At 40.5% G+C, this 20,573-nt stretch overlaps 1 protein-coding gene across 1 annotated transcript in view; it reads right to left on the bottom strand.

The window, feature by feature from the left end:
- Positions 1-16,021: 16,021 nt before the first annotated feature.
- The window catches only part of DNAH5 (dynein axonemal heavy chain 5), a 173,963-nt gene continuing 169,411 nt past the window's right edge, over positions 16,022-20,573 (bottom strand). Inside the window, exon 79 of the mRNA XM_058177601.1 lies at positions 16,022-16,277. Coding sequence (XP_058033584.1) covers positions 16,126-16,277 — 152 coding nt within the window. The 3' untranslated portion in view covers positions 16,022-16,125. The remainder of the gene's footprint in view (positions 16,278-20,573) is intronic.

The raw sequence follows: 20,573 nt of genomic DNA, 5'->3' as shown, positions 1-20,573 counted from the left end.
CCATATCAATTGGAAGGGATGCAAAGGATGCGTGAGAGGTGCCACATGGATCAGGTAGGGCACCTGGGGTTCTATAGAGATCTGCAAGAAGTACTGCGTAAGTTGAGGAGGATGCAGGGAAGACAAGGTGGCCTGGGAAAGGTACATGAGTGCTTCTACTTTCCCTTCCCTTCTCTTTCCAGCAGGTAGTCAGTGGCTCCTGCTGGGTAGAGAGGAGAGTGAGGGATTGCTTGAGGGGCCAGGAAGTGGTGAAGGAATATTTAAAATGAAGATCATGTGACCACAGCTGCCTACAGGAACATCAAAGCAAAGGCAACCCAGCAACATTGAAGGAGGCAGAAGTTCTCCAAATTTCATTTGCCTGGGCGTAATGGGTCCTATTATTCTGTAAATTGGCCCAACTGAGTTCAATAATTATTGCCCTAGACTTCCAATTTTGCTCAATTGAAGATTACAAAGTAACTTTACAAGTATATAGATGTTTTTATAGTGTCCAATAGAGGTTCTTACTAAAAGCTAAACAAATTATTATTTTATCTATATTTTAAAGTCCAAGCTTGATTTTTAAAATGACAATCACTTCTGTTGTCTGTAGAAAATTCAGCTTTGAAAGCAATAAAAGGGAGAAGGTAATTTTTCTATACCAGAAATGCTTGTCATTGCTGTCTTAGTTAAATTTATGTTCTTTTTACTGCTGTTTAAATGTAGGAACCTGGAATGAAATACTAAAGCTTGCAGGTTAATCATTATAGTATATGATTAAATTATACTGAAAAAGGCACAAAGCAGGTGCAAAGGCAAAAGACCCATTAGAAAGCCAACTCTTCCTCCAGGTAGGCCAAACTAAGAAGATACCAATAACGCTGAAAAGTTTCTACAGGCTGAATCTGAAAAGGACTTAACTTTACTCTTAGTCATGCAACAGTTGCAGGCTTGATACTGCTGCCACCAAGTGGTGAATTTACAGATTTTGTATATACACAATGTGAAATCACAGCTGCCAGTTCTTTAGCTAGTTCTTTAGCTAGTGTTAGCTTTCATACCCACGAGTTCTTTCCAAGAACCTAGGATGTCGTAATGTATTGACGTCATATATGTGCAGATCCAAGCAGTGTGGCTTCTTGCAATTGTCAGATGGAAATTTTGTTAATGCACAGATTTTCTAAGTGGTGTCCAACATTTTTTGGTAAGGCACTCACTGACACCCCCCCCATCCCCATCCCCACCCCCTCATGGCTGGTTTGAGCCATAATCTTTCAAGTTCAGTTTTCAGATCTTGATACTTTGTGCTGTTCTCCTATTCTTTTATCTTCTATTCTACAGTGCCCTGGTATTACAATTATCAACATTTTCTTCTTTTCGACTGCTGTGTGTTATAAAAAAGATTTTATCTGTATTCAGAAATCCAACAATATTTTACCTTTTCTATTACTTTTTTAATTTTATATTCCACCAATTTTCAAATATTGGTATATGAAATTTTTTGCAAATGTTGCAGTGAATCATTTTGGCAGCTCTGTTATGTCATTTATAATCAGTTTGGACAAACTTCTTGCAGTTTTTTTCTGCTTCTTTTGCACAAGCTACATACGGAATCATTTGATGATTTTTCAATTCTGGCTTTGATTACATTAGTTTGAACAGTTCAAATAACATGCTCTTGAGCAGCTGAAATCAAGTCTTCAGTTCCTTTTTTTTTTTTAATGTTCCAGTTGTAACCCATTGTTATATATTATCTTTATCTACTTTTCCCTTGATCTTTTAACTTCCTATTTTTTAACTTGCATCAGTGCTTGTTCTTGGCTGTCTTTTATATATAATCAGCCAATGCACACTTTTCTACTTTGACAGTTCATTTGACCTGGAGTAAACCTCTGCTCCCTTTTCTGCAGAGCAGGTATAATCTATCGATATCACTTCAGGGATGCAATCTATAATGAATAGTCATCAGTTTTCTTGTTTTGTTTTGTTTTGTTCAAACTGCTTAGTTCAACTTGCGTCCAGGTAAATCCAGCAGTGCATCATACTGTATAAGGGTATGGCCCAGTTCAAATGAGCATTTGAAACTATGAGCAAACTATTGCTTCTGTTAAACATTTCTTTTCTTCTTACCACCATACACTTCTGTTCAGAGTTTCTGTTTTCCATTCAATTAATTTAGAAATGCAATTAATGGGAAGGTATATTTCCAGGGAAATACCCGGAAGGAATCTGTGACAGGCAACACACTGGATTTTATAAGAACAATTTTAAAACCAAGAATGTTTATAAATAGTGGGTATATATTATATTCTATGACTTTGAATAATTTGGTTTCCGCATGGGGGTCACAATTATCAACATGTTGAATGGAAATGTAGCTCTAATATGAAACTGCAGTCTTCCACGTACCATGATTTAGGAAAAATATTTTAGACTTCAACAAGTATAACTGTTGTGGTATGCCAGCAGCCTGCGGAGCTGGCAATGGAGTCGGACAGCGATGAGGAAGAACATAAGCCAGTCCTGGAGGCTGAGGAAGGCCCGGATGAGGGTTCTGCATCAGAGGCAGAGGTGGGGCCAGGGCCATCTGGGAGTGAGGTGCAGACTCCAGAGCTTCCAGAGGCTGACAATAGTGAGGCAGAGGAACAGGAAAAGCCTGTTCCTAATGCACGCATGAGAAGAGCTGCCAGAAGGTAAGAGCAGCTAAAGCAAAGAGGACAACTCAGGAGTAGGGCCAAGAGATGATTGGCCCCTCCCATAAGGCTTAAAAGACCAGCAAGGGTGTTTGGGCTCTTTGTCAGAAAACAAAGTTGATAGATTTGCTCCTTGTCTTGCTGCATTTATTTCTTGTCGGCGTCTTCGGCTTTTGAACTTTTACCAAGAAAAGCCTTTGGCAGTTTGCCTAATTAGACCAAGGTTGATGATAAGACTGAAGAATTGTGTTATGAAGAATTTGCTTTGATTTAGTTTGGACTACGTTAGTTTGATTAACTCATTCTCAGCTGTTCTAATAAAGTCTGGTTTTGAACTGAGTGCATCTACTACTACCTACTTGGGCCTGTGTCACAACAATAACACCCCTCTACTATTGGTGGGTCAGAAGCCTGTGGATGATGTGGAACAAATAAAAAAGTATACTATCAATAAAGGCCTGAACTCAAATCCTTTAAGTCTGATCAAGTCCCCTGATCAAATGAGACTGAGTTGTTTAAGTTATTCCTGAAGGTGAATAAATGTGTATACAAATCTGTACACAGAATTTCATTTTAATGTATTACAAAATATGGGAGAATTAATGCTAGCACAAGTCATAATGCTAGCACAAGTCATATTTAAAACCAACTGTCTTGATTTAGAATGCTGTTTTTTTTCTGCTAATGCTTATGTTGGCAAAATAGGATCATCTACATGAGACAGGTGTCAGAAAATTCCATGTACTCTTGAAGTTTAAAAAATGCATATTAAATTGGTGGGGGGGGGGAAATACCCACTGATATCTGTATTTCCACACCAGTCATAGGTGAAAAAGCTAACTTTGGGATGAAGATTGAAAATTAAGTGGATAGGAATGGAGAATTTAGAGATGGCTTGATTGTCAAGAATACTGAATCAAAGAATTCCAATTTGTCAGTATCTTGTTACAGGTCCTGCTTATACAGTATGTTATTATTTTAAATCATCCTCACCACCATTCTCTGAAAATCTACTGATGCTGAAGCTTCTTTAATATCATAAGGAAAAATTCTTCTTTGTAAATTAGGTAACAACTGTCCATTCTCTGGATATTTAAGGCAGAGCAAGGCACTTTTAAAGATGGAATTGTACAACTAGGTCTAAATTTATATTACATCAATTTGCGAAGCACTCAACTAATGATCAGCAGGACTTAAGAGTTGTAAAAGATAGTAGGAAAAACTACTCCCAATAGAAACCAAGAATTATTCCAATTTGGACTTAGCTTAACTAAATAGGTTTAGTTAGTTAGTTAGTTAGTCAGTTAGTTAGTTAGTTACAAATAACTCGAGGGTGAATATATCTAACACAACTTCCTCTTCATAATTTCCCCACAACCACCCCATGAGGTAGGTTGGGCTAAAAAAGAGTGACCAGCCCAAAGAAATCTGGCTTTCATGGTTATGATGGGACTTGAATTCATGGTCTCCTGCTTTCTAGCCTGGTCTTTGGTCTTTCTAGACCAAACTGAATCAGTATATCCAATGGATAATAGTTCAATGAAAAATACCTGTAGTTGGGGATTTGAATCCCAAAGTTGGAAATACTAAGGAGAAAAGGTTGCAGTGTTTGATCTAGGAAACAGAAATGAAGAAGAATGTCTTATAAGTTTGTGCCAATCCAATGATTTCTTCATTCCTAATAAAGTTTTCAATTAATTGTAAATGGACATAACCAGAGAAATGAAACTGACTATATTGTTGGTACAAGGAAGTGGAAAATTTCAATTATAACAGCAAAGAATTGGCCAGGGGCAATTCAGACAGTAAACCAGATTATGAATAGAATTTAGAATAGAATTTTATTGGCCAAGTGTGATTGGACACACAAGGAATTTGTCTTGGTGCATATGCTCTCAGTGTACATAAAAGAAAAGATACGTTCTTCAAAGTACAACATTTACAACACAATTGATGATCAATATATCAATATAAATCATAAGGATTGCCAGCAACAAGTTATAGTCATACAGTCATAAGTGGAAAGAGATTGGTGATGGGAACTATGAAACGATTAATAGTAGTGCAGATTCAGTAAATAGTCTGACAGTGTTGAGGGAATTATTTGTTTAGCAGAGTGATGGCCTTCGGGAAAAAACTGTTCTTGTGTCTAGTTGTTCTGGTGTGCAGTGCTCTATAGCGTCGTTTTGAGGGTAGGAGTTGAAACAGTTTATGTCCAGGATGCGAGGGATCTGCAAATATTTTCACGGCTCTCTTCTTGATTCGTGCAGTATACAGGTCCTCAATGGAAGGCAAGTTGGTAGCAATTATTTTTTCTGCAGTTCTAATTATCCTCTGAAGTCTGTGTTTTTCTTGTTGAGCTGCTCATGTGCAACTACCAAGTCAAGTTAAAATGGAAGAACAAAGCTAACCAGCTTCCACTATGCGATCTTCAGCATATAGCCTCCATTTTTAAGGAAAACTACAGGAATCGCTTTGAAGACTTGAACCTGGCTCTGGGATGGCAGAAGATTGAGATAAGACTTCACAAGCTCGTCTTATTTATTCAATCTATAAGCTAAATATATATTGAGGGAGATTGGTTTATAAAAATATGAATGCAGTTTTAGAAACAAGGAAGAAAATTCAATAGCTTATGTTATGTTGACACAATTCTGATGGCTGAAAATGCAAATGAACTACAAGCTGCAGTCATAAAACAAAGGCTTGGAAAAGACAATAGAATATTATGAGGCGTCTGAATTGTGCAAGTAATGGTTTTCCCTGTGATATTGCATGGAAATGAAAGTTCAACTTTGAAGAAGTAGGATAAAAAGAGTATTGATGTTTTTGAAAGCTGAATTGGAGAGGATGCCTAAAAATACTAGGGTAGTTAAAGAAAAAAATGAACACAACATTAGCAAATCAGTCCATAGTTCTCATCCAAGCTACAAAAGACTAGGCTCAAATGATCACATTTTGTACATCTTATGTAAATACAATCTGTAATGCTGTGAAAGGGAGGGAGGGAGGGAGGGAGGGAGGGAGGGAGGAAGGAAGGAAGGAAGGAAGGAAGGAAGGAAGGAAGGAAGGAAGGAAGGAAGGAAGGTGAATGGCTACAGCAGCAATAGAGATAGTATTGGAAGACCTGAGGGGCAAATTGGGGATATATCATCCTTGGAAGATCTAAGCAGTTACTAAGCATCAAAACTGATGTAATGAAATATAATTCATTTTATATGAAACAAAGATGAGTCCATACAAACTGATAGCCATAATTTTGTAATTTTTTCATATTCTGCAATGCCGTTCCACCTTTGTAGCAAAATTATTAAAATGCATATTCTACAAATGTATATTATATGATTTATTTTTTTAAAAAACATACTCCAGATTAATATAATAATAGGAAGACATTTGGTAAGGAACAATGCAAAATGTATACAGATCAGCGCTACCTAATAAGGATATTTTTAAAATGCTCCAGTAAAATACATCACTTTTATGTAATCATGGACTCTATTTCAGAAATTCAGGGCCACAATACTGGATATAATGTCATTAGCAAAATAGAGGATGTCTATCAGCTCTATATTAAGTCACAACAGATTAATGTAATTTAATAAATATTAGATGCTGACAAAAGCATGAAAGAAAAGTGATTATTTTCAAAGCTGTATTTGTGACGTTTCATGTACTATGGATACTGTTAGCAATAAAATTATATAGATAGAAATAATCTTACCCTCCCCATACATAACAATACACTCACATTTGTCATAGATGAAAGATTTTCCCTCCTAAATAGAACTCAGAGGTATTCTTCATTTTGATACCAGAAAGATTCCTGAGTATTCATTAGTCTTTCAAGAAAAGCTGCAGTACAATACATCCATTACTGATGTTATACAAAGTTTGTTATAAAATTAAAATGGCCTCTCAGAAGTTATGTTTTCCAGAGGCAAAAAGGGAGAGGCACCATTTTACCTCTCTGCAGGCCATAGCAGGGCCCTATTTGAATATTACGTAGCAGTTCTTGACTTCCTTGGTTAGGAAGATACAATAGAGTTGGACCTGGTTAGTACTTGTATTGGAGACTGTTATGACTACTGATTAGTCTATGACTTGGAAAACAGGGGTCTCCAACCTTGGCAACTTTAAGACTTGTGGACTTCAACTCCCAGAGTTCCTCAGCCAGCAAAGCTGGTTGAGGAACTCTGGGAGTTGAAGTCCACAAGTCTTAAAGTTGCCAAGGTTGGAGACTTCTGGACTAGAGGGAAGCAATAACAAATAACTTTCAAAGTTTTCCTGAAAAGCTGCATGAATGTGTCTATAGGTAGCCTTCAACTTATAATGATAATGGAGCTGCCCATCATGGTCGTAAGTCATGATGGACTTAAAGTGGGTCATCATGTTCTTGGCCTAATTTTAGATTTTTGTGGTGGCTGTTAAACAAATTACAGTGGTTGTTAAGTGAATTTGTAATGATTAAGCAAACACCACGGTTGTTAAGTAAACCCATTGTTTGTTATTGGCATTTTTGCCAAAAGCAGAAGCAAATTGGAAACTGGAGGGCATTGCAAACAGCCATGTCCTGGCTCCCGAGTGCCTGAAGTGCAGTCACGTGACCGGGGGGTGGGTGGGAGCTGTCTGAACTTCAGAACCGTCATAAGTAACTTGCTGATTATCCATTGTAATTTATGACAGGTCATAAATCAAGGACCATTTGCATTTAATCTCATATTGTCTTGAGACATCTTTACTGCTGAGAAACAAATGGTTTTGGAAATAGAAGGATGTCCTCCTAACTGAAGTTATATTTCAGCTTTCAACATGGTGTCCAGGCTTGGGCTACAAAACTCTGGAGCAGGGGTCCCCAACTCTATGGACCGTCAGTGGCAGTGGAAGAGGCAGGGTAGGAAATGGGATGATTTTGCACACATGCCCACTGCTTGTGCAAATGGAGCTTGGTATGCTTGCCCACCACTTGTGCAGCTTAGTTTCCAACAAGCCATGGACCACTACTGGGCCGCAGTCTGGTGGTTGGGGACCCGTGATCTAGAGCAGGGGTCTCCAACCTTAGTAACTTTAAGGCTTGTGGACTTCAACTCCCAGAGTTCCTCAGCCAGCTTTGCTGGGAGTTGAAGTCCACAAACCGTAAAATTACTCAAGTTGGAGACCCCTGCTCTAGAGTAATTCTAGAGATCAGCAAAATATATATTTTAAAAAAAATTCTGCCATCTACTGGTCACTCATTTTTTGTAATCCAAATCTTGCAGGTCTACTTATTATAAATTATAATGAAACTACAGAATTTCTTCCTTTCCCCTCCATTTTTTTGCTTATGTTCAGCTGTCAAATGCACGTATCTTTAAACTGCTCTTGAGCTTATTTAAGTCCTAATTAGTCAACTTCGTTTCTGTGTAGATCTCAACATAAGGAGTGATGACTTGACCTTTCCCATTAATGTCCCTGAAGAATCATCCACCATGGAAGCACTGTGAGTATCTTCAAGAGGAAGACCTTGTATCTACAGAAATACTTCCATTTAAACTTTTGGAAGGTTCACTGCTTGTGGATAATCATATTGTTTCAATCTGGGCAACTTGCAGATGTGTGGATCTCATTTCTCAGAATCACCCAAGAAGAACAGCCATTGCGGAGAATCCTTAGAGTTGAAGTTCAATTTCAACATCTGGAAATTGTTTCCCCAGCCTGGGAAATACTGAATGAAGAATGGCTCTTCAGTACACCATTGGCACAGGTTTGAAAGGGGAGGGGCTCCTTATTAATCTTGAGATTGACATGCAAACATATCTCTGAAACACCTCTTCTCTTCTTGACTTCTAGGTTCCTTAGACACTTCTCCCAGCTACCTCTGAGAGTGGGAAACCTTGTAGATGGAGACTTTTACTTCACGAACACATTTAGCTATCTTGGCTACTCTAAGTTATTTAAAGGAGTCTATATCTTTTTTTTGCCTTTCCTTTTCTTCTGCAGGATTATTATTGGAAGAAATGAAGGATATGGTATCCTGCTGTGCCGGTTGGAGGGATTGGGAGTGGGAGGCACCGTTTATCGGTGGTTCTCCTCCTATCTCTCCGACCGGTCGCAGACGGTGTTGACAGGGGGGCAGAGGTCGGCCCCGAGGCGCCTCACTTGTGGGGTGCCGCCGGGGGCGATTCTCGCCTTCTGTTCAACATCTATATGAAGCCGCTGGGTGAGATCATCAGTGGCTTCGGTGTGAGGTACCAGCTGTACGCTGATGACACCCAGCTGTACTTTTCCACACCGGGCCACCCCAATGAAGCTATCGAAGTGCTGTCCCGGTGTTTGGAAGCCGTACGGGTCTGGATGGGGAGAAACAGGCTCAAGCTCAATCCTTCCAAGACAGAGTAGCTGTGGATGCGGCATCCCGGTACAGTCAGCTGAGTCCTCGGCTGACTGTTGGGGCGAGTCACTGGCCCCGATGGAGAGGGTGCGCAATCTGGGCGTTCTCCTGGATGAACGGCTGTCTTTTGAAGACCATTTGACGGCCGTCTCCAGGAGAGCTTTCCACCAGGTTCGCCTGGTGCGCCAGTTGCGCCCCTTTCTAGACCGGGATGCCTTATGCACGGTCACTCACGCCCTCGTGACGTCTCGCCTGGATTACTGCAATGCTCTCTACATGGGGCTCCCCTTGAGGGGCATCCGGAGGCTTCAGTTAGTCCAGAATGCGGCTGCGCGGGTGATAGAGGGAGCCCCTCGTGGCTCCCGTGTTACATCTATCCTGCGCAGACTGCACTGGCTACCTGTGGCCTTCCGGGTGCGCTTCAAGGTGTTGGTGACAATCTTTAAAGCGCTCCATGGCATAGGGCCGGGCTATTTACGGGACCACCTACTGCTACCAAATACCTCTCACCGACCCGTGCGCTCTCACAGAGAGGGACTCCTCAGGGTGCCATCAGCTAGGCAGTGCCATCTGGCAACACCCAGGGGAAGGGCCTTCTCTGTGGGGGCTCCCACCCTCTGGAACGAACTCCCTCCAGGACTTCGTCAACTTCCGGACCTCCGAACCTTTCGTCGCGAGCTTAAAACACACTTATTCATCTGCGCGGGACTGGATTAGATTTTAAAGTTATGGGTTTTAAGGGGTTTTTATTATTTATACTATTTTTAAATTTGGCAATAGAATAAGTTTTTTAATTGTCGTTTTTAATCTGTATTTATATGTATTTTAACTGCCTGTGAACCGCCCTGAGTCCTTAGGGAGATAGGGCGGTATATAAATTTGAAAAATAAATAAATAAAAATAAATAAATAAAAGGAAAAAAACAAGAATAAGGAAACATTTAATGATCTGGACCATTTTTCTTTACTATGACTGCACGATGAGTGATCAAAACATTTTATTAACTGCCATATAGAGCAGAAATACCCATCTCAGCTGGAAGAAGGCAAGGACAGGGCAATAAGTCATACAGAAGTGTACAGGTTACCCTTTTCAAGATATATTTGGGTTACCGGAGCGTTGATTTCTTTATTTCTTCTGGCCTTTAGAATCTTCTTTCATGTATATGCTAGTGCACCACTGTAAAATTACCATGACAAACGCAGATATTGTTCATAACTTGGAAAGGAATTTATAGCCTGTTTCATCAATTTCTACACAGTTAAACAACAACAATTCATGTGCAGTTAACAGGCCTTGAAACAAGTGGTTTACTTTTTCCAGGTATTTACAATCAAAACTAGCTGGCTATTGTATGTATGATGCATGCAGCAGTGTTTGCGATCACATTAACAAAGCCTCACAAGACATGTTTATGTAACAATCATTGAAAAAATTGAAGCTGTGCAGGAAAAGGAACCTGAAGTTTCTATTTACTACTCAATTAAATGTTTGATGAAATAACACTCTGAAGAGAAAATTTAAGTAGGCAGAAAATTAAGCTTTTCTTGGCCCGCCTGATCTGGATTTGGGAGGGGGGGAATGTTTTATCCTCAAATGGTTATTCAAGCAGTGATTTCTTCCATTACCATTTCCTGATTGTCTGAGTATTTGCACAATCTTCCCTCTTGAGATGTATTTTCCAGTATTATGCTAACCAGTCAAGATTTGCAGTCTGACCTAAGAAAAAAGAGAACTTGCACTGAATCTATTTAAGATGGGAAATGAAGCCACGAGGTAAAAGAGAACAGAAAAAAGAGAGATCCGACGGGTGCACTAATTATGTTTGTAGATCTAAGTCTGTATAACTGTACCTCTTTCCCATTTCTTACACAAACTTTGTAAATGGTGCTCCAAGGAGGTTCATATTAAACTTATTCTTGGGTTCTCTAACCCTCTAGGGCAGAGGTGTCAAACTCAAGGCCCATGGGCCAGATTTGGCCCGCAAGGTGCTTAAATCTGGCCCATGGGGCCAGCTTGGAAATAGCAAAGGAACAGCCCACGGTGCCTCTGGCAGCCAAAATGGGGCATCGAGGGCACATGCACCCCCAGTGCCCCATTTTTGGCCTGGACAGCCTCCTGCAGCACTCTGCCAACCAAAACAGGGCATGGGAGGTTGGTGCAGTTCCCCACCCCCATGCCCTGCTTTGGCTGGCAAAGTGCTGCAGGCCATCCAGGCCAAAAATGGGTCAGGGAGCCCCATGTGGCTCCCTGCCCACCGTTTTGGCTGAAAGGGTGCTGCAGGAGGTGTCTGTCCCATCTCCCAGCCCTCCCCGTGGAGAAGAACTACAATGCTGATCCGGTCCTTAAAGAAATCCAGTTTGACACCCCTGCTCTAAGGCAGGGGTGTCAAACTCAAGGCCCAGGAGCCAGAGTTGGCCCGCAGGGTGCTTAGATCTGGCCCGCAGGGCTGCCCTGGAAACTGTGAAGGACCAGTCCACAGTGCCTCTGCCAGGGAAAATGGAGCTTGTGGGGGGGGGGCACTGGCAGAGGGCTGCTGGAGGCCACTACGGCAGATAATGGGGCCCAAGAGAGTTGCATGCTCTACTCCCCCACTCCAGCTCCATTTTTGTTGGCAGAGGACTTCAGGAGGCTGTCATGGCTGAAAACAGAGCTTGGGAGCCCGTTTTTGCTGGGAGAACACTCAGGCCACCATAGGCGCCCCCGACATGAGTGATGTCAAGCTGGCCACACTCACCATGGCCACGCCCCCACCCCCCAAGGTCAAATACAAACCTGATGTGGCCCTCAATGAAATAGAGTTTGAAACTCCTGCTCTAGGGTTACTCCAATGTATAGTCCCACATTTCCCCCTCCCCCAAAAAAGACATATAAGGCAGGATTGTGGCATCAGAACAAGCAATAAAAATATACCCGGCTTTCAACAGATCCCCTTATCTTCAACAGGACAAAATGAAGTCTTAGCATTGTGCCTGTCTATATTGGACTGAGATATTACTTATTATTTTTTTTCCAAAACTGCCAGGGTTTTTTTCCCCCCCCGAGATCAGATCTGAAAGAAAGGATTAATATTGAAATGCAACAATGTGGCACTAACATCATCATAAATGTGAGAAAAGCAATTCCAGACAGGAAAGAAAAAGCTGTTGTGGAAGGAATTAGTGACTTCACCCTCAAGAGTTTTGTTTGCAGACAGCACACGCATACAGATGGATATCAGCATTCTTTCTCTTTATCAGCAAAAGGAAAACACCATCTGGGTTCTGTTTTCTCACATTACTCGCTGCTTACCATGATTCTGTGACTAGTCATGAATCTCATGAATAAAGAGTTAAAAACCGGAAGAAATATTAAGCAGCCTCTCATCCCTTTCCCTCCTCTGCCCCTTCCTTTGCCGGCTTTGGAAGAAGTGATGGATAATCATTAAACTCATCTCCCTGTTTATGGATATATAAATAAATTAGTTGTTAGCGGAAGTGTTACATTATTACCTGATCTCTTATATAGATCCTTTGCTAATAAAAACGTCCTCATTTTTGCTTTTTTTTTTTTTTTGCATAGTATTATTTGTTTTAAGGCAACCATGTTGGAGAAGCTAATGAAGAACAGAGAGTCTTTTATGCTTTTCGGTGGGATTGTTTAGTTTTGTTTTGTTTTGAGTGGATAAATGATTAGATTCAGAAAATCAGTTTAATTCAATTATTTAAGTAACCTGATTTACTTGGGATGCCTAGATCAAATTGATGACCCAATTTGAAGTCTTTTCATTTCCAATTGTATTCAGAAAGTCAATCAGACTGTCCGTGAACTGACTCTGACTGGAAGCTTTGTACAGACCTAGTTGAAATACATCCTGTAATTACTGTTCTGTATGTGAATAAAAGCCAACGATAGTAGTTTGGCCATTTCTACTGTGTAAATGCTGTTTATTTTACTACAAATGTTGCAGTACCTCACAAACATACTTTCAGTATCTTAAGATTCATACATTTTAGGACCATAACTGCCAAAAGGCACTTAAAACATTATTCACTCACCTGAAACTTAATTTGAGCCATTTGATAATCCAAATATTCTACTGCAAAAAATAGGTTGATTGTATTGTTACATTTTAACCTGTTTCCCACTGTGTGTTGTAAAAGTTCTATTAAAGTGACAGAATCTAAACCCCAATAAAAATGAAGGTGGAAAAGTATGGGAGAGCGTGCACAAAGAGTTTTTTCTCAAAATGAAACGTATATTTTAACACAAAGGCCATGTTATGTTATTCTGAGTTGAGATGAAGTGGAGATTTTGAATTGTGGGCAAATGTGTTTTCAGAAGGAATAAACATTCAAACTCCACAGGAAGGAACTCTTATTTAAACAAACTGAATATTAATGCATTAGATTGCAGTCATTGTCAAACATTTTATAAGCATTACTAAATTATTTAGTATCAATACTGAATTATTACCTGATTGCAAAATATTTGATCCAAATGTCTGTTGAAGGAAGTGCTTTTAATAAATGTGGAAGTTCAAACGGCTATGGTATCTCATTTCATGTGCTTTTTAGTGGCTGTTCTTTAATTCTGGAGGTTAAGTGGTCACCAAGATTTTACTTACTTGAAAGTGATGTGCAAAATATTCCAAGCTTGAAACAATTCAGGCTAAGACTGGCTGTTTGAGCTTGGAAGCCCAAAACAGAACTTGGCAATTTTGAATAGTCTCACTTTGAGTGTTCTAACTAGTCCAGATGCTGCAGTTAATTAGTTTTATAGCTTGTGACTAGATTGAATAAATTTGGGTGCATCGCTTCATTGGCAATTCTTGTGGAAATGGACTCAAACCTTTACAAGGCTTTGGAAATCCAAATTCTGAGCACAGATAAGGAGGCCATTTTAACTCCCGCCAATATCAGGAAAGCCTCCCTCCCTGGATTCATTGGCAATTCTTGTGGAAATGGACTCAAACCTTTACAAGGCTTTGGAAATCCAAATTCTGAGCACAGATAAGGAGGCCATTTTAACTCCCGCCAATATCAGGAAAGCCTCCCTCCCTGGATTCTCAAGACAAAAAAGAAGTTATTTCTCTTTGTCCTGAAACGGTGTTGGATAATCTCTCTCTCAAAACTCTATTGACAAACGAAAAAATATCTTTGGTTTTGGTTCAGAAGTGAGAAAAGTCCCTTCTAATAAATTCTAAATTTTTGGCCAACTGATTTCCTTCTTACTACAAATGGTTGATTAGCAAGTATTGCCTTTCCTGAAGTTTGAACTTCCAATATTCTAAATTAATTCCAACAGGACATAGAACACTTAAGTCATTTTGAATTTTCTCTCATGAGATCTCAAGCAACACAAAATGTTTTGTTGAAATACTTGAAGCAGGACTCTTTGTTCCAGGCTCAAATTAAAACACATGTTCCATTTTACCACTTCTTTCTCAGGAAATTAAATTACTGTTGATAATATTTGGTCATTCTTAAATTCTTGAAATTTCTTTGGAGGGAGGGATTTCCATGAAATAAAACTAACCACAAATCATGGAAAACATGGCAAACTAAATTAAACAAAAAATATGGTTTATTTTAGACACATGAAGAGTCAAGGTGATAAAACTGAGGAGGAAAAGATGCAGAAAGGAAAGAAAAATGCCAATAAAGCAAATGGAGGAAAATAGATTCATTCTCACAATCATAATAGCTCACACCATTTATAAAACATGTTACCCTCCAGCCAAAAATGCACTACGTAAATTATCTTCCTGTGTGAATGCAAGGTTTGTATTTATATAATGCATAAGAAAAGGAATAGTTTCTATAAATAGCTTTAAAAGGTTAATTTCCTTTTGATGGTTCAAAACTATAAAGGAAGCAAAATAAAAATATAGAAATTATGAGTTCAATTTGTATAGTTCTCTTTTCATTTTTGTATTCTTATCTTTACATTTAAAGCTGGATGATTTTAATAATGTTACAATTGATATTCAAAGTATAAAAAAATTCAGGCCAACAAATTCAGGCCAAATTCATGGCAGACCTGCACAACATGTCACCACCAAACCTAATGCAGAATACCTAGTTTGCTTGTCAATTGCCAGATAACTTAACTGTTCCCGTCTCTTACACAGAACTTTATCAAAAACCAGGTTTCCTAGCATGCATGGCTAACTGGAAATTTAGGTTAATAGATCACCATCTCTTCAAGCCTTATATAGATCAATATATTTTTGCCTGGATGAAAATCAATAGAAACTGAATATGTTTTTTTGTATTTGCAGTACATGATACAGTGACTATAAAACAAAAAATCATCCGCAAATCAGATTTGCCATTATACTCTGCAGCATTACAAATTATTAGAACAATTATTCCATCTATTTTTTAAAAAATTTAAATGTGCTTTATTTTTAAGCAAAGAAGTTTGTAAGAATGTATTTTTAATGCATCATACAAATGCTTTGTTTATCAAATTATAGTAAGCCCTGGCGTTCATCCTGTGAATTGAAAATGTTCCAGGGAGGCAAGCAAACCCAGTGTTAATTCATAGAATACTCCAAGCACCTCTGGAAATCCTTTAAATTTCTATATGTAAAAATACAAATTTTGTGGAAAGTGCCACTCAATTACTTGGAGGAAAGGGAAACCTTTAGAAATTATCAAATATTGGTATACTTGAAAGTCACATAAATAAGATGCCAATTATAATTCAATTAACATGATCATTAAAATCATATTAAAATTACGTAAAAACCACAATTCGGTGAGATTTTTTTTTAAAAAAAACTATTGATCATGAATATGAATAGTTAATTAATTTTTTTAATAACTGAACATTCAGCTTCTTCATCTCATTTGAGAGAAAGTCAAGGGAGTGCAAAAGAGAATATATATATATATATATATATATATATATATATATATATATATACACATATATATACATATATATACACACACACACACACACACACACACACACACACTAACCTGTGACCTAGCTAGATTCTTATTATGCCCATGTGTAAAGGATATAACAAAAGGCTATTCTAAAAAAACTAGTAGGAAATTAGACCAGCATGCAGGTATTCTCTAAGCATTACTTGACATCACATAATAAGGCAACGCCACGTAATATCCAATGTTCAGGTGGTTGGGTAGTCCGTAGGTCCACTGCAGCAATGTAATTCAGATCTGTCCGAAGTGGTTTTTTGTAGATTGGACATGAGTACAGACGTGGATCTTTTGAAGCTAAGAAGAAGCAAACAAGAAAAGTTCATTTTCATAAGTTTATGAAACAACTCAAATAAAATTTCAATCAGTATAATTTAAGTCAAAATGTTAAATAAGAGTTTAAATATAATAAGGATCCATGGTGGTGCAGTGGTTGTAATATTGAAGATTAACTCTGCTGACTGCCGACTGTCAGCAGTTCAATAAGCAGTTCCGATTCTCACCAGCTCAACCTTTACTCAGCCTTCCATCCTTCTGAGTTTGGTAAAATGAGCACCCAGATTGTTGGGAGCCATATGCTGACTCTGTAAGCTGCTTGGGGAGGGGCTGTAAAGCACTTGAAGTGGTGTATAAGTCTAAGTGCTATTGCTAAGTTATCAAATCTTAGCTCGGCCAAGGATAAGTTGTGAAAACCACTTATAAAAAGACATTTAGGAAGAAAGAAAGAACTAAGGGAAGTTTTTGATAAATTGACAATACAGAATAAGGCAGGGGGGAGAGCTTTCTGAAAGACCTGAAATGGAACACTGTACATGAGGAATCTTAATAGGAATTTTTACTGCACCAAATTTATGACATACAGCATCTTTGCATGTTACAAGCAAGTGAAAGGGCATTGCAATGACAGAAATGCTTTCCAATGTGCTGATGTGAATAAGCAATAAAATATACATAAAGGTATTTTTTAAAAGTATTGCCTAACTAGATTTTAATCAAAAGATTTCTATGTTTGAGTGAATAAAAACCGTTTAAACCTCCATGTCACTCCCTCCACCACTTCAACAGTTTTATTTCGCAGGGAAGAAACCATCAGACAATAACCTTAACACTCCAGGGAGACAGACAGAAAAGCAGATGCTCCTCCAGGAAATTGTACATCAAAGCAGATGGGAGTTTAAAAATTAAAAGCAGCATGTTGAATTGGGTCCAGCATGTAACGCACAGGCATAATGTTCTTCAAGTAGCTCAACTCTAGTCAGCCTTTCAGGATAATTAAAATTTCTAGGCCATTTTAAAAAAGAAACATTTATACTGCAATACAGTAATTCAGTTGGGAGAGAACCAGAATGTGGATAATTATTGTCAGGATATCTTTGTCCAGGAAAGTTAATTATCAGTGTATCAGACCAAGGGCCCATCCATACTAGAAATGGTAATACGCTTTCAGTGATGGGAGAAAAGGGTTCCAACAGGGGGGAAAATGCTATTTCCCATATCTTTTATCATACCTCTGAGAGGCCAATAATGTTGCTGCCCTCAAAGGAAGTAATATGAATTACTTTCAGGGCAGGAATTGGTTTTCCTCCTCCAAACCAGATAACTGACCTCTAGTGATTTCTCCTCAGCACACTGGATTGTCAAGGCACATGGCCTTCAATTACAATAGCGGGGAAAACACTATTTTTTGCCAGAACTCACTAAACTGATCTATGAGATAGAAACCACCTTGTTCATCGTTAAATAATTGACATGTTGTGTCTATGGAGATTCTCAACTGTTCAGGTCACAGTTGTCCCAAACGTACTTTTCCAATAAGCAACTGGACTTTCTTGGTATTTTCCTTGAAAACGTTTCACTTCTCATCCAAGAAACTCTGCAGTTCAGAAGTTGCCTTTTGGAAAAGCACCTCTGGGATAATTGACATACTGTGTCTGTCCAGCTGGGTGAATGAGCTCTACGTTGATAACAGATGTTGGAATCAGTAAGCTCACTTAGGCCTGTAGTGGCAATGATGGAATATAAACCATCCAATGTTATTTGGAACAAACCTGGTTCCCTGAAATAGGAATGGACCCCACTCCCCCTATTAATGTTGCTGATTACCAAGTCTTATAATCAGTATCTGGAAAGCCATGCATTATCCGCTCCCCAATTTAGAGAGAGTTCAGTTCTGTTAGACTAGAATATCACTGAACATGCCAGAAAAACTAAAAAAACTGGAGTCAAGATGGGTGGCAAACAAATTTACTAAACAAATCAATTAAAACTTTTGCCTGACTGAGTTTCTGATTCTCTCTCTCTCTCCCTCTCTCTCTCTCTCTCATCTTTTCCATTACTGTTAATCCCACTTGGTAGAACAGACCAAGAAGCAACTTCACAGGAAAGCTAAGATTACTTTTATTAAAGTGGCTATAATAACAGAATTTTGCAAGTCTAGTTGTGTGGTATACAAACATCCCGTCCCCGAACCCAGATGAATTAGGGGAGTGGGTATTTGTTTGGACCACTTCCGCATACTTTCTGCTTGTTTTGGACTTATTTTTATTATTTATTTATTTATTTGATCGTATTTATATACCGCCCTATCTCCCGAAGGACTCAGGGCGGTTTACAGGCACTTAAAAAACACATAAACACATAAATACAATATAAAAACAATTAAAAAACTTATTCTAAAAGCCCCAAAAATTAAAAATATAGAAATAAAACCCAATTTAAAACCCATAAATTTAAAATCTAGCTCAGTCCTGCGCAATTAAATAAGTGTGTTTTAAGCCCGCGGCGGAAGGTCCGAAGGTCCGCAAGCTGACGAAGTCCGGGGTAGTTCGTTCCAGAGGGTGGGAGCCCCACAGAGAAGGCCCTTCCTGGGCGCCGCCAGACGACATTGCCTCGCTGACGGCACCCTGAGGAGTCCCTCTCTGTGAGGCGCACAGGTCGGTGAGAGGTATTCGGTAGCAGTAGGCGGTCCCGTAAATAACCCGGCCCTATGCCATGGAGCGCTTTAAAGGTGGTCACCAAAACCTTGAAGCGTACCCGGAGGGCCACAGGTAGCCAGAGCAGTCTGCGCAGGATAGGGGTTATCACGGGAGCCACGGGGCTCCATCTATCACCCGCGCAGCTGCATTCTGACTAACTGTAGCCTCCGGATGCCCTTCAAGGGGAGCCCCATGTAGAGAGCATTGCAGTAATCCAGGCGAGACGTCACGAGTGCATGAGTGACCGTGCATAGGGCATCCCGGTCCAGAAAGGGGCGCAACTGGCGTACCAGGCGAACCTGGTAGAACGCTCTCCTGGAGACGGCCATCAAATGATCTTCTAGAGACAGCCGTTCATCCAGGAGGACGCCTAAGTTGCGGACCCTCTCCATCGGGGCCAATGACTCGCCACCGATGGTCAGCCGCGGATTTAGCTGACTGTACCGGGATGCCGGCATCCACAGCCACTCTGTCTTGGAGGGATTGAGCTTGAGCCTGTTTCTCCCCATCCAGACCTGTACGGCCTCCAGACACCGGGACAGCACTTGATAACCGTTGGGGTGGTCCGGTGTAGAAAAGTACAGCTGGGTGTCATCCGCATACAGCTGGTACTTCACACCGAAACCACTGATGATCTCACCCAGCGGCTTCATGTAGATGTTAAACAGAAGGGGCGAGAGGATCGACCCCTGCGGCACCCCACAAGTGAGGCGCCTCGGGGCCGACCTCTGCCCCCCTGTCAACACCGACTGCGGCCGGTCAGAGAGATAGGAGGAGAACCACCGATAAACGGTGCCTCCCACTCCCAATCCCTCCAACCGGCGCAGCAGGATACCATGGTCGATGGTATCGAAAGCCGCTGAGAGGTCTAATAGGACCAGGGCAGAGGAACAACCTCTATCCCTGGCCCTCCAGAGATCATCCACCAACGCGACCAAAGCCGTCTCCGTGCTGTACCCGGGCCGGAAACCGGACTGGAACGGGTCTAGATAGACAGTTTCATCCAGGTGCAAGGGAAACTGATATGCCACCATACTCTCTACAACCTTCGCCGCGAAGCGAAGGTTGGAGACCGGACGATAATTACCTAAAACAGCCGGGTCCAGGGAAGGCTTCTTAAGGAGGGGCCTCACCACCGCCTCCTTCAAGGCGGCCGGGAAGACACCCTCCACCAAAGAAGCGGTCGTAATCGCCTGGAGCCAGCCTCGTGTCACCTCCTGAGTGGCCAGCACCAGCCAGGAGGGGCACGGGTCCAGTAAACACGTGGTGGCATTCAACCTACCCAACAACCTGTCCATGTCCTCGGGAGCCACAGGGTCAAACTCATCCCAAACAATGTCACCAAGACCACACTCGAGCGTCTCACCTGAGTCACCGCAATTTTGGTCCAACCCGTCCCGAAGCTGAACGATTTTATCGTATAGATAACCGTTAAACTCCTCAGCACGTCCCTGCAGCGGGTCATCCCGCTCCCCCTGGTGAAGGAGGGAACGGGTCACCCGAAACAGGGCGGCTGGGCGGTTATCTGCCGACGCAATGAGGGAGGAGGCGTAGTATAGGACTTCACTAGTGTCCGATCAGCCTCTGAACGGCTAGACCTCCAGGAACTCTCTAGGCG

This window comes from Ahaetulla prasina, chromosome 3 (genome assembly GCF_028640845.1).
Source record: "Ahaetulla prasina isolate Xishuangbanna chromosome 3, ASM2864084v1, whole genome shotgun sequence".
Lineage (NCBI taxonomy): Eukaryota > Metazoa > Chordata > Lepidosauria > Squamata > Colubridae > Ahaetulla > Ahaetulla prasina.
Note: the sequence above shows the minus strand (reverse complement) of the source record. Positions and strands in the feature narration are given on the sequence as shown.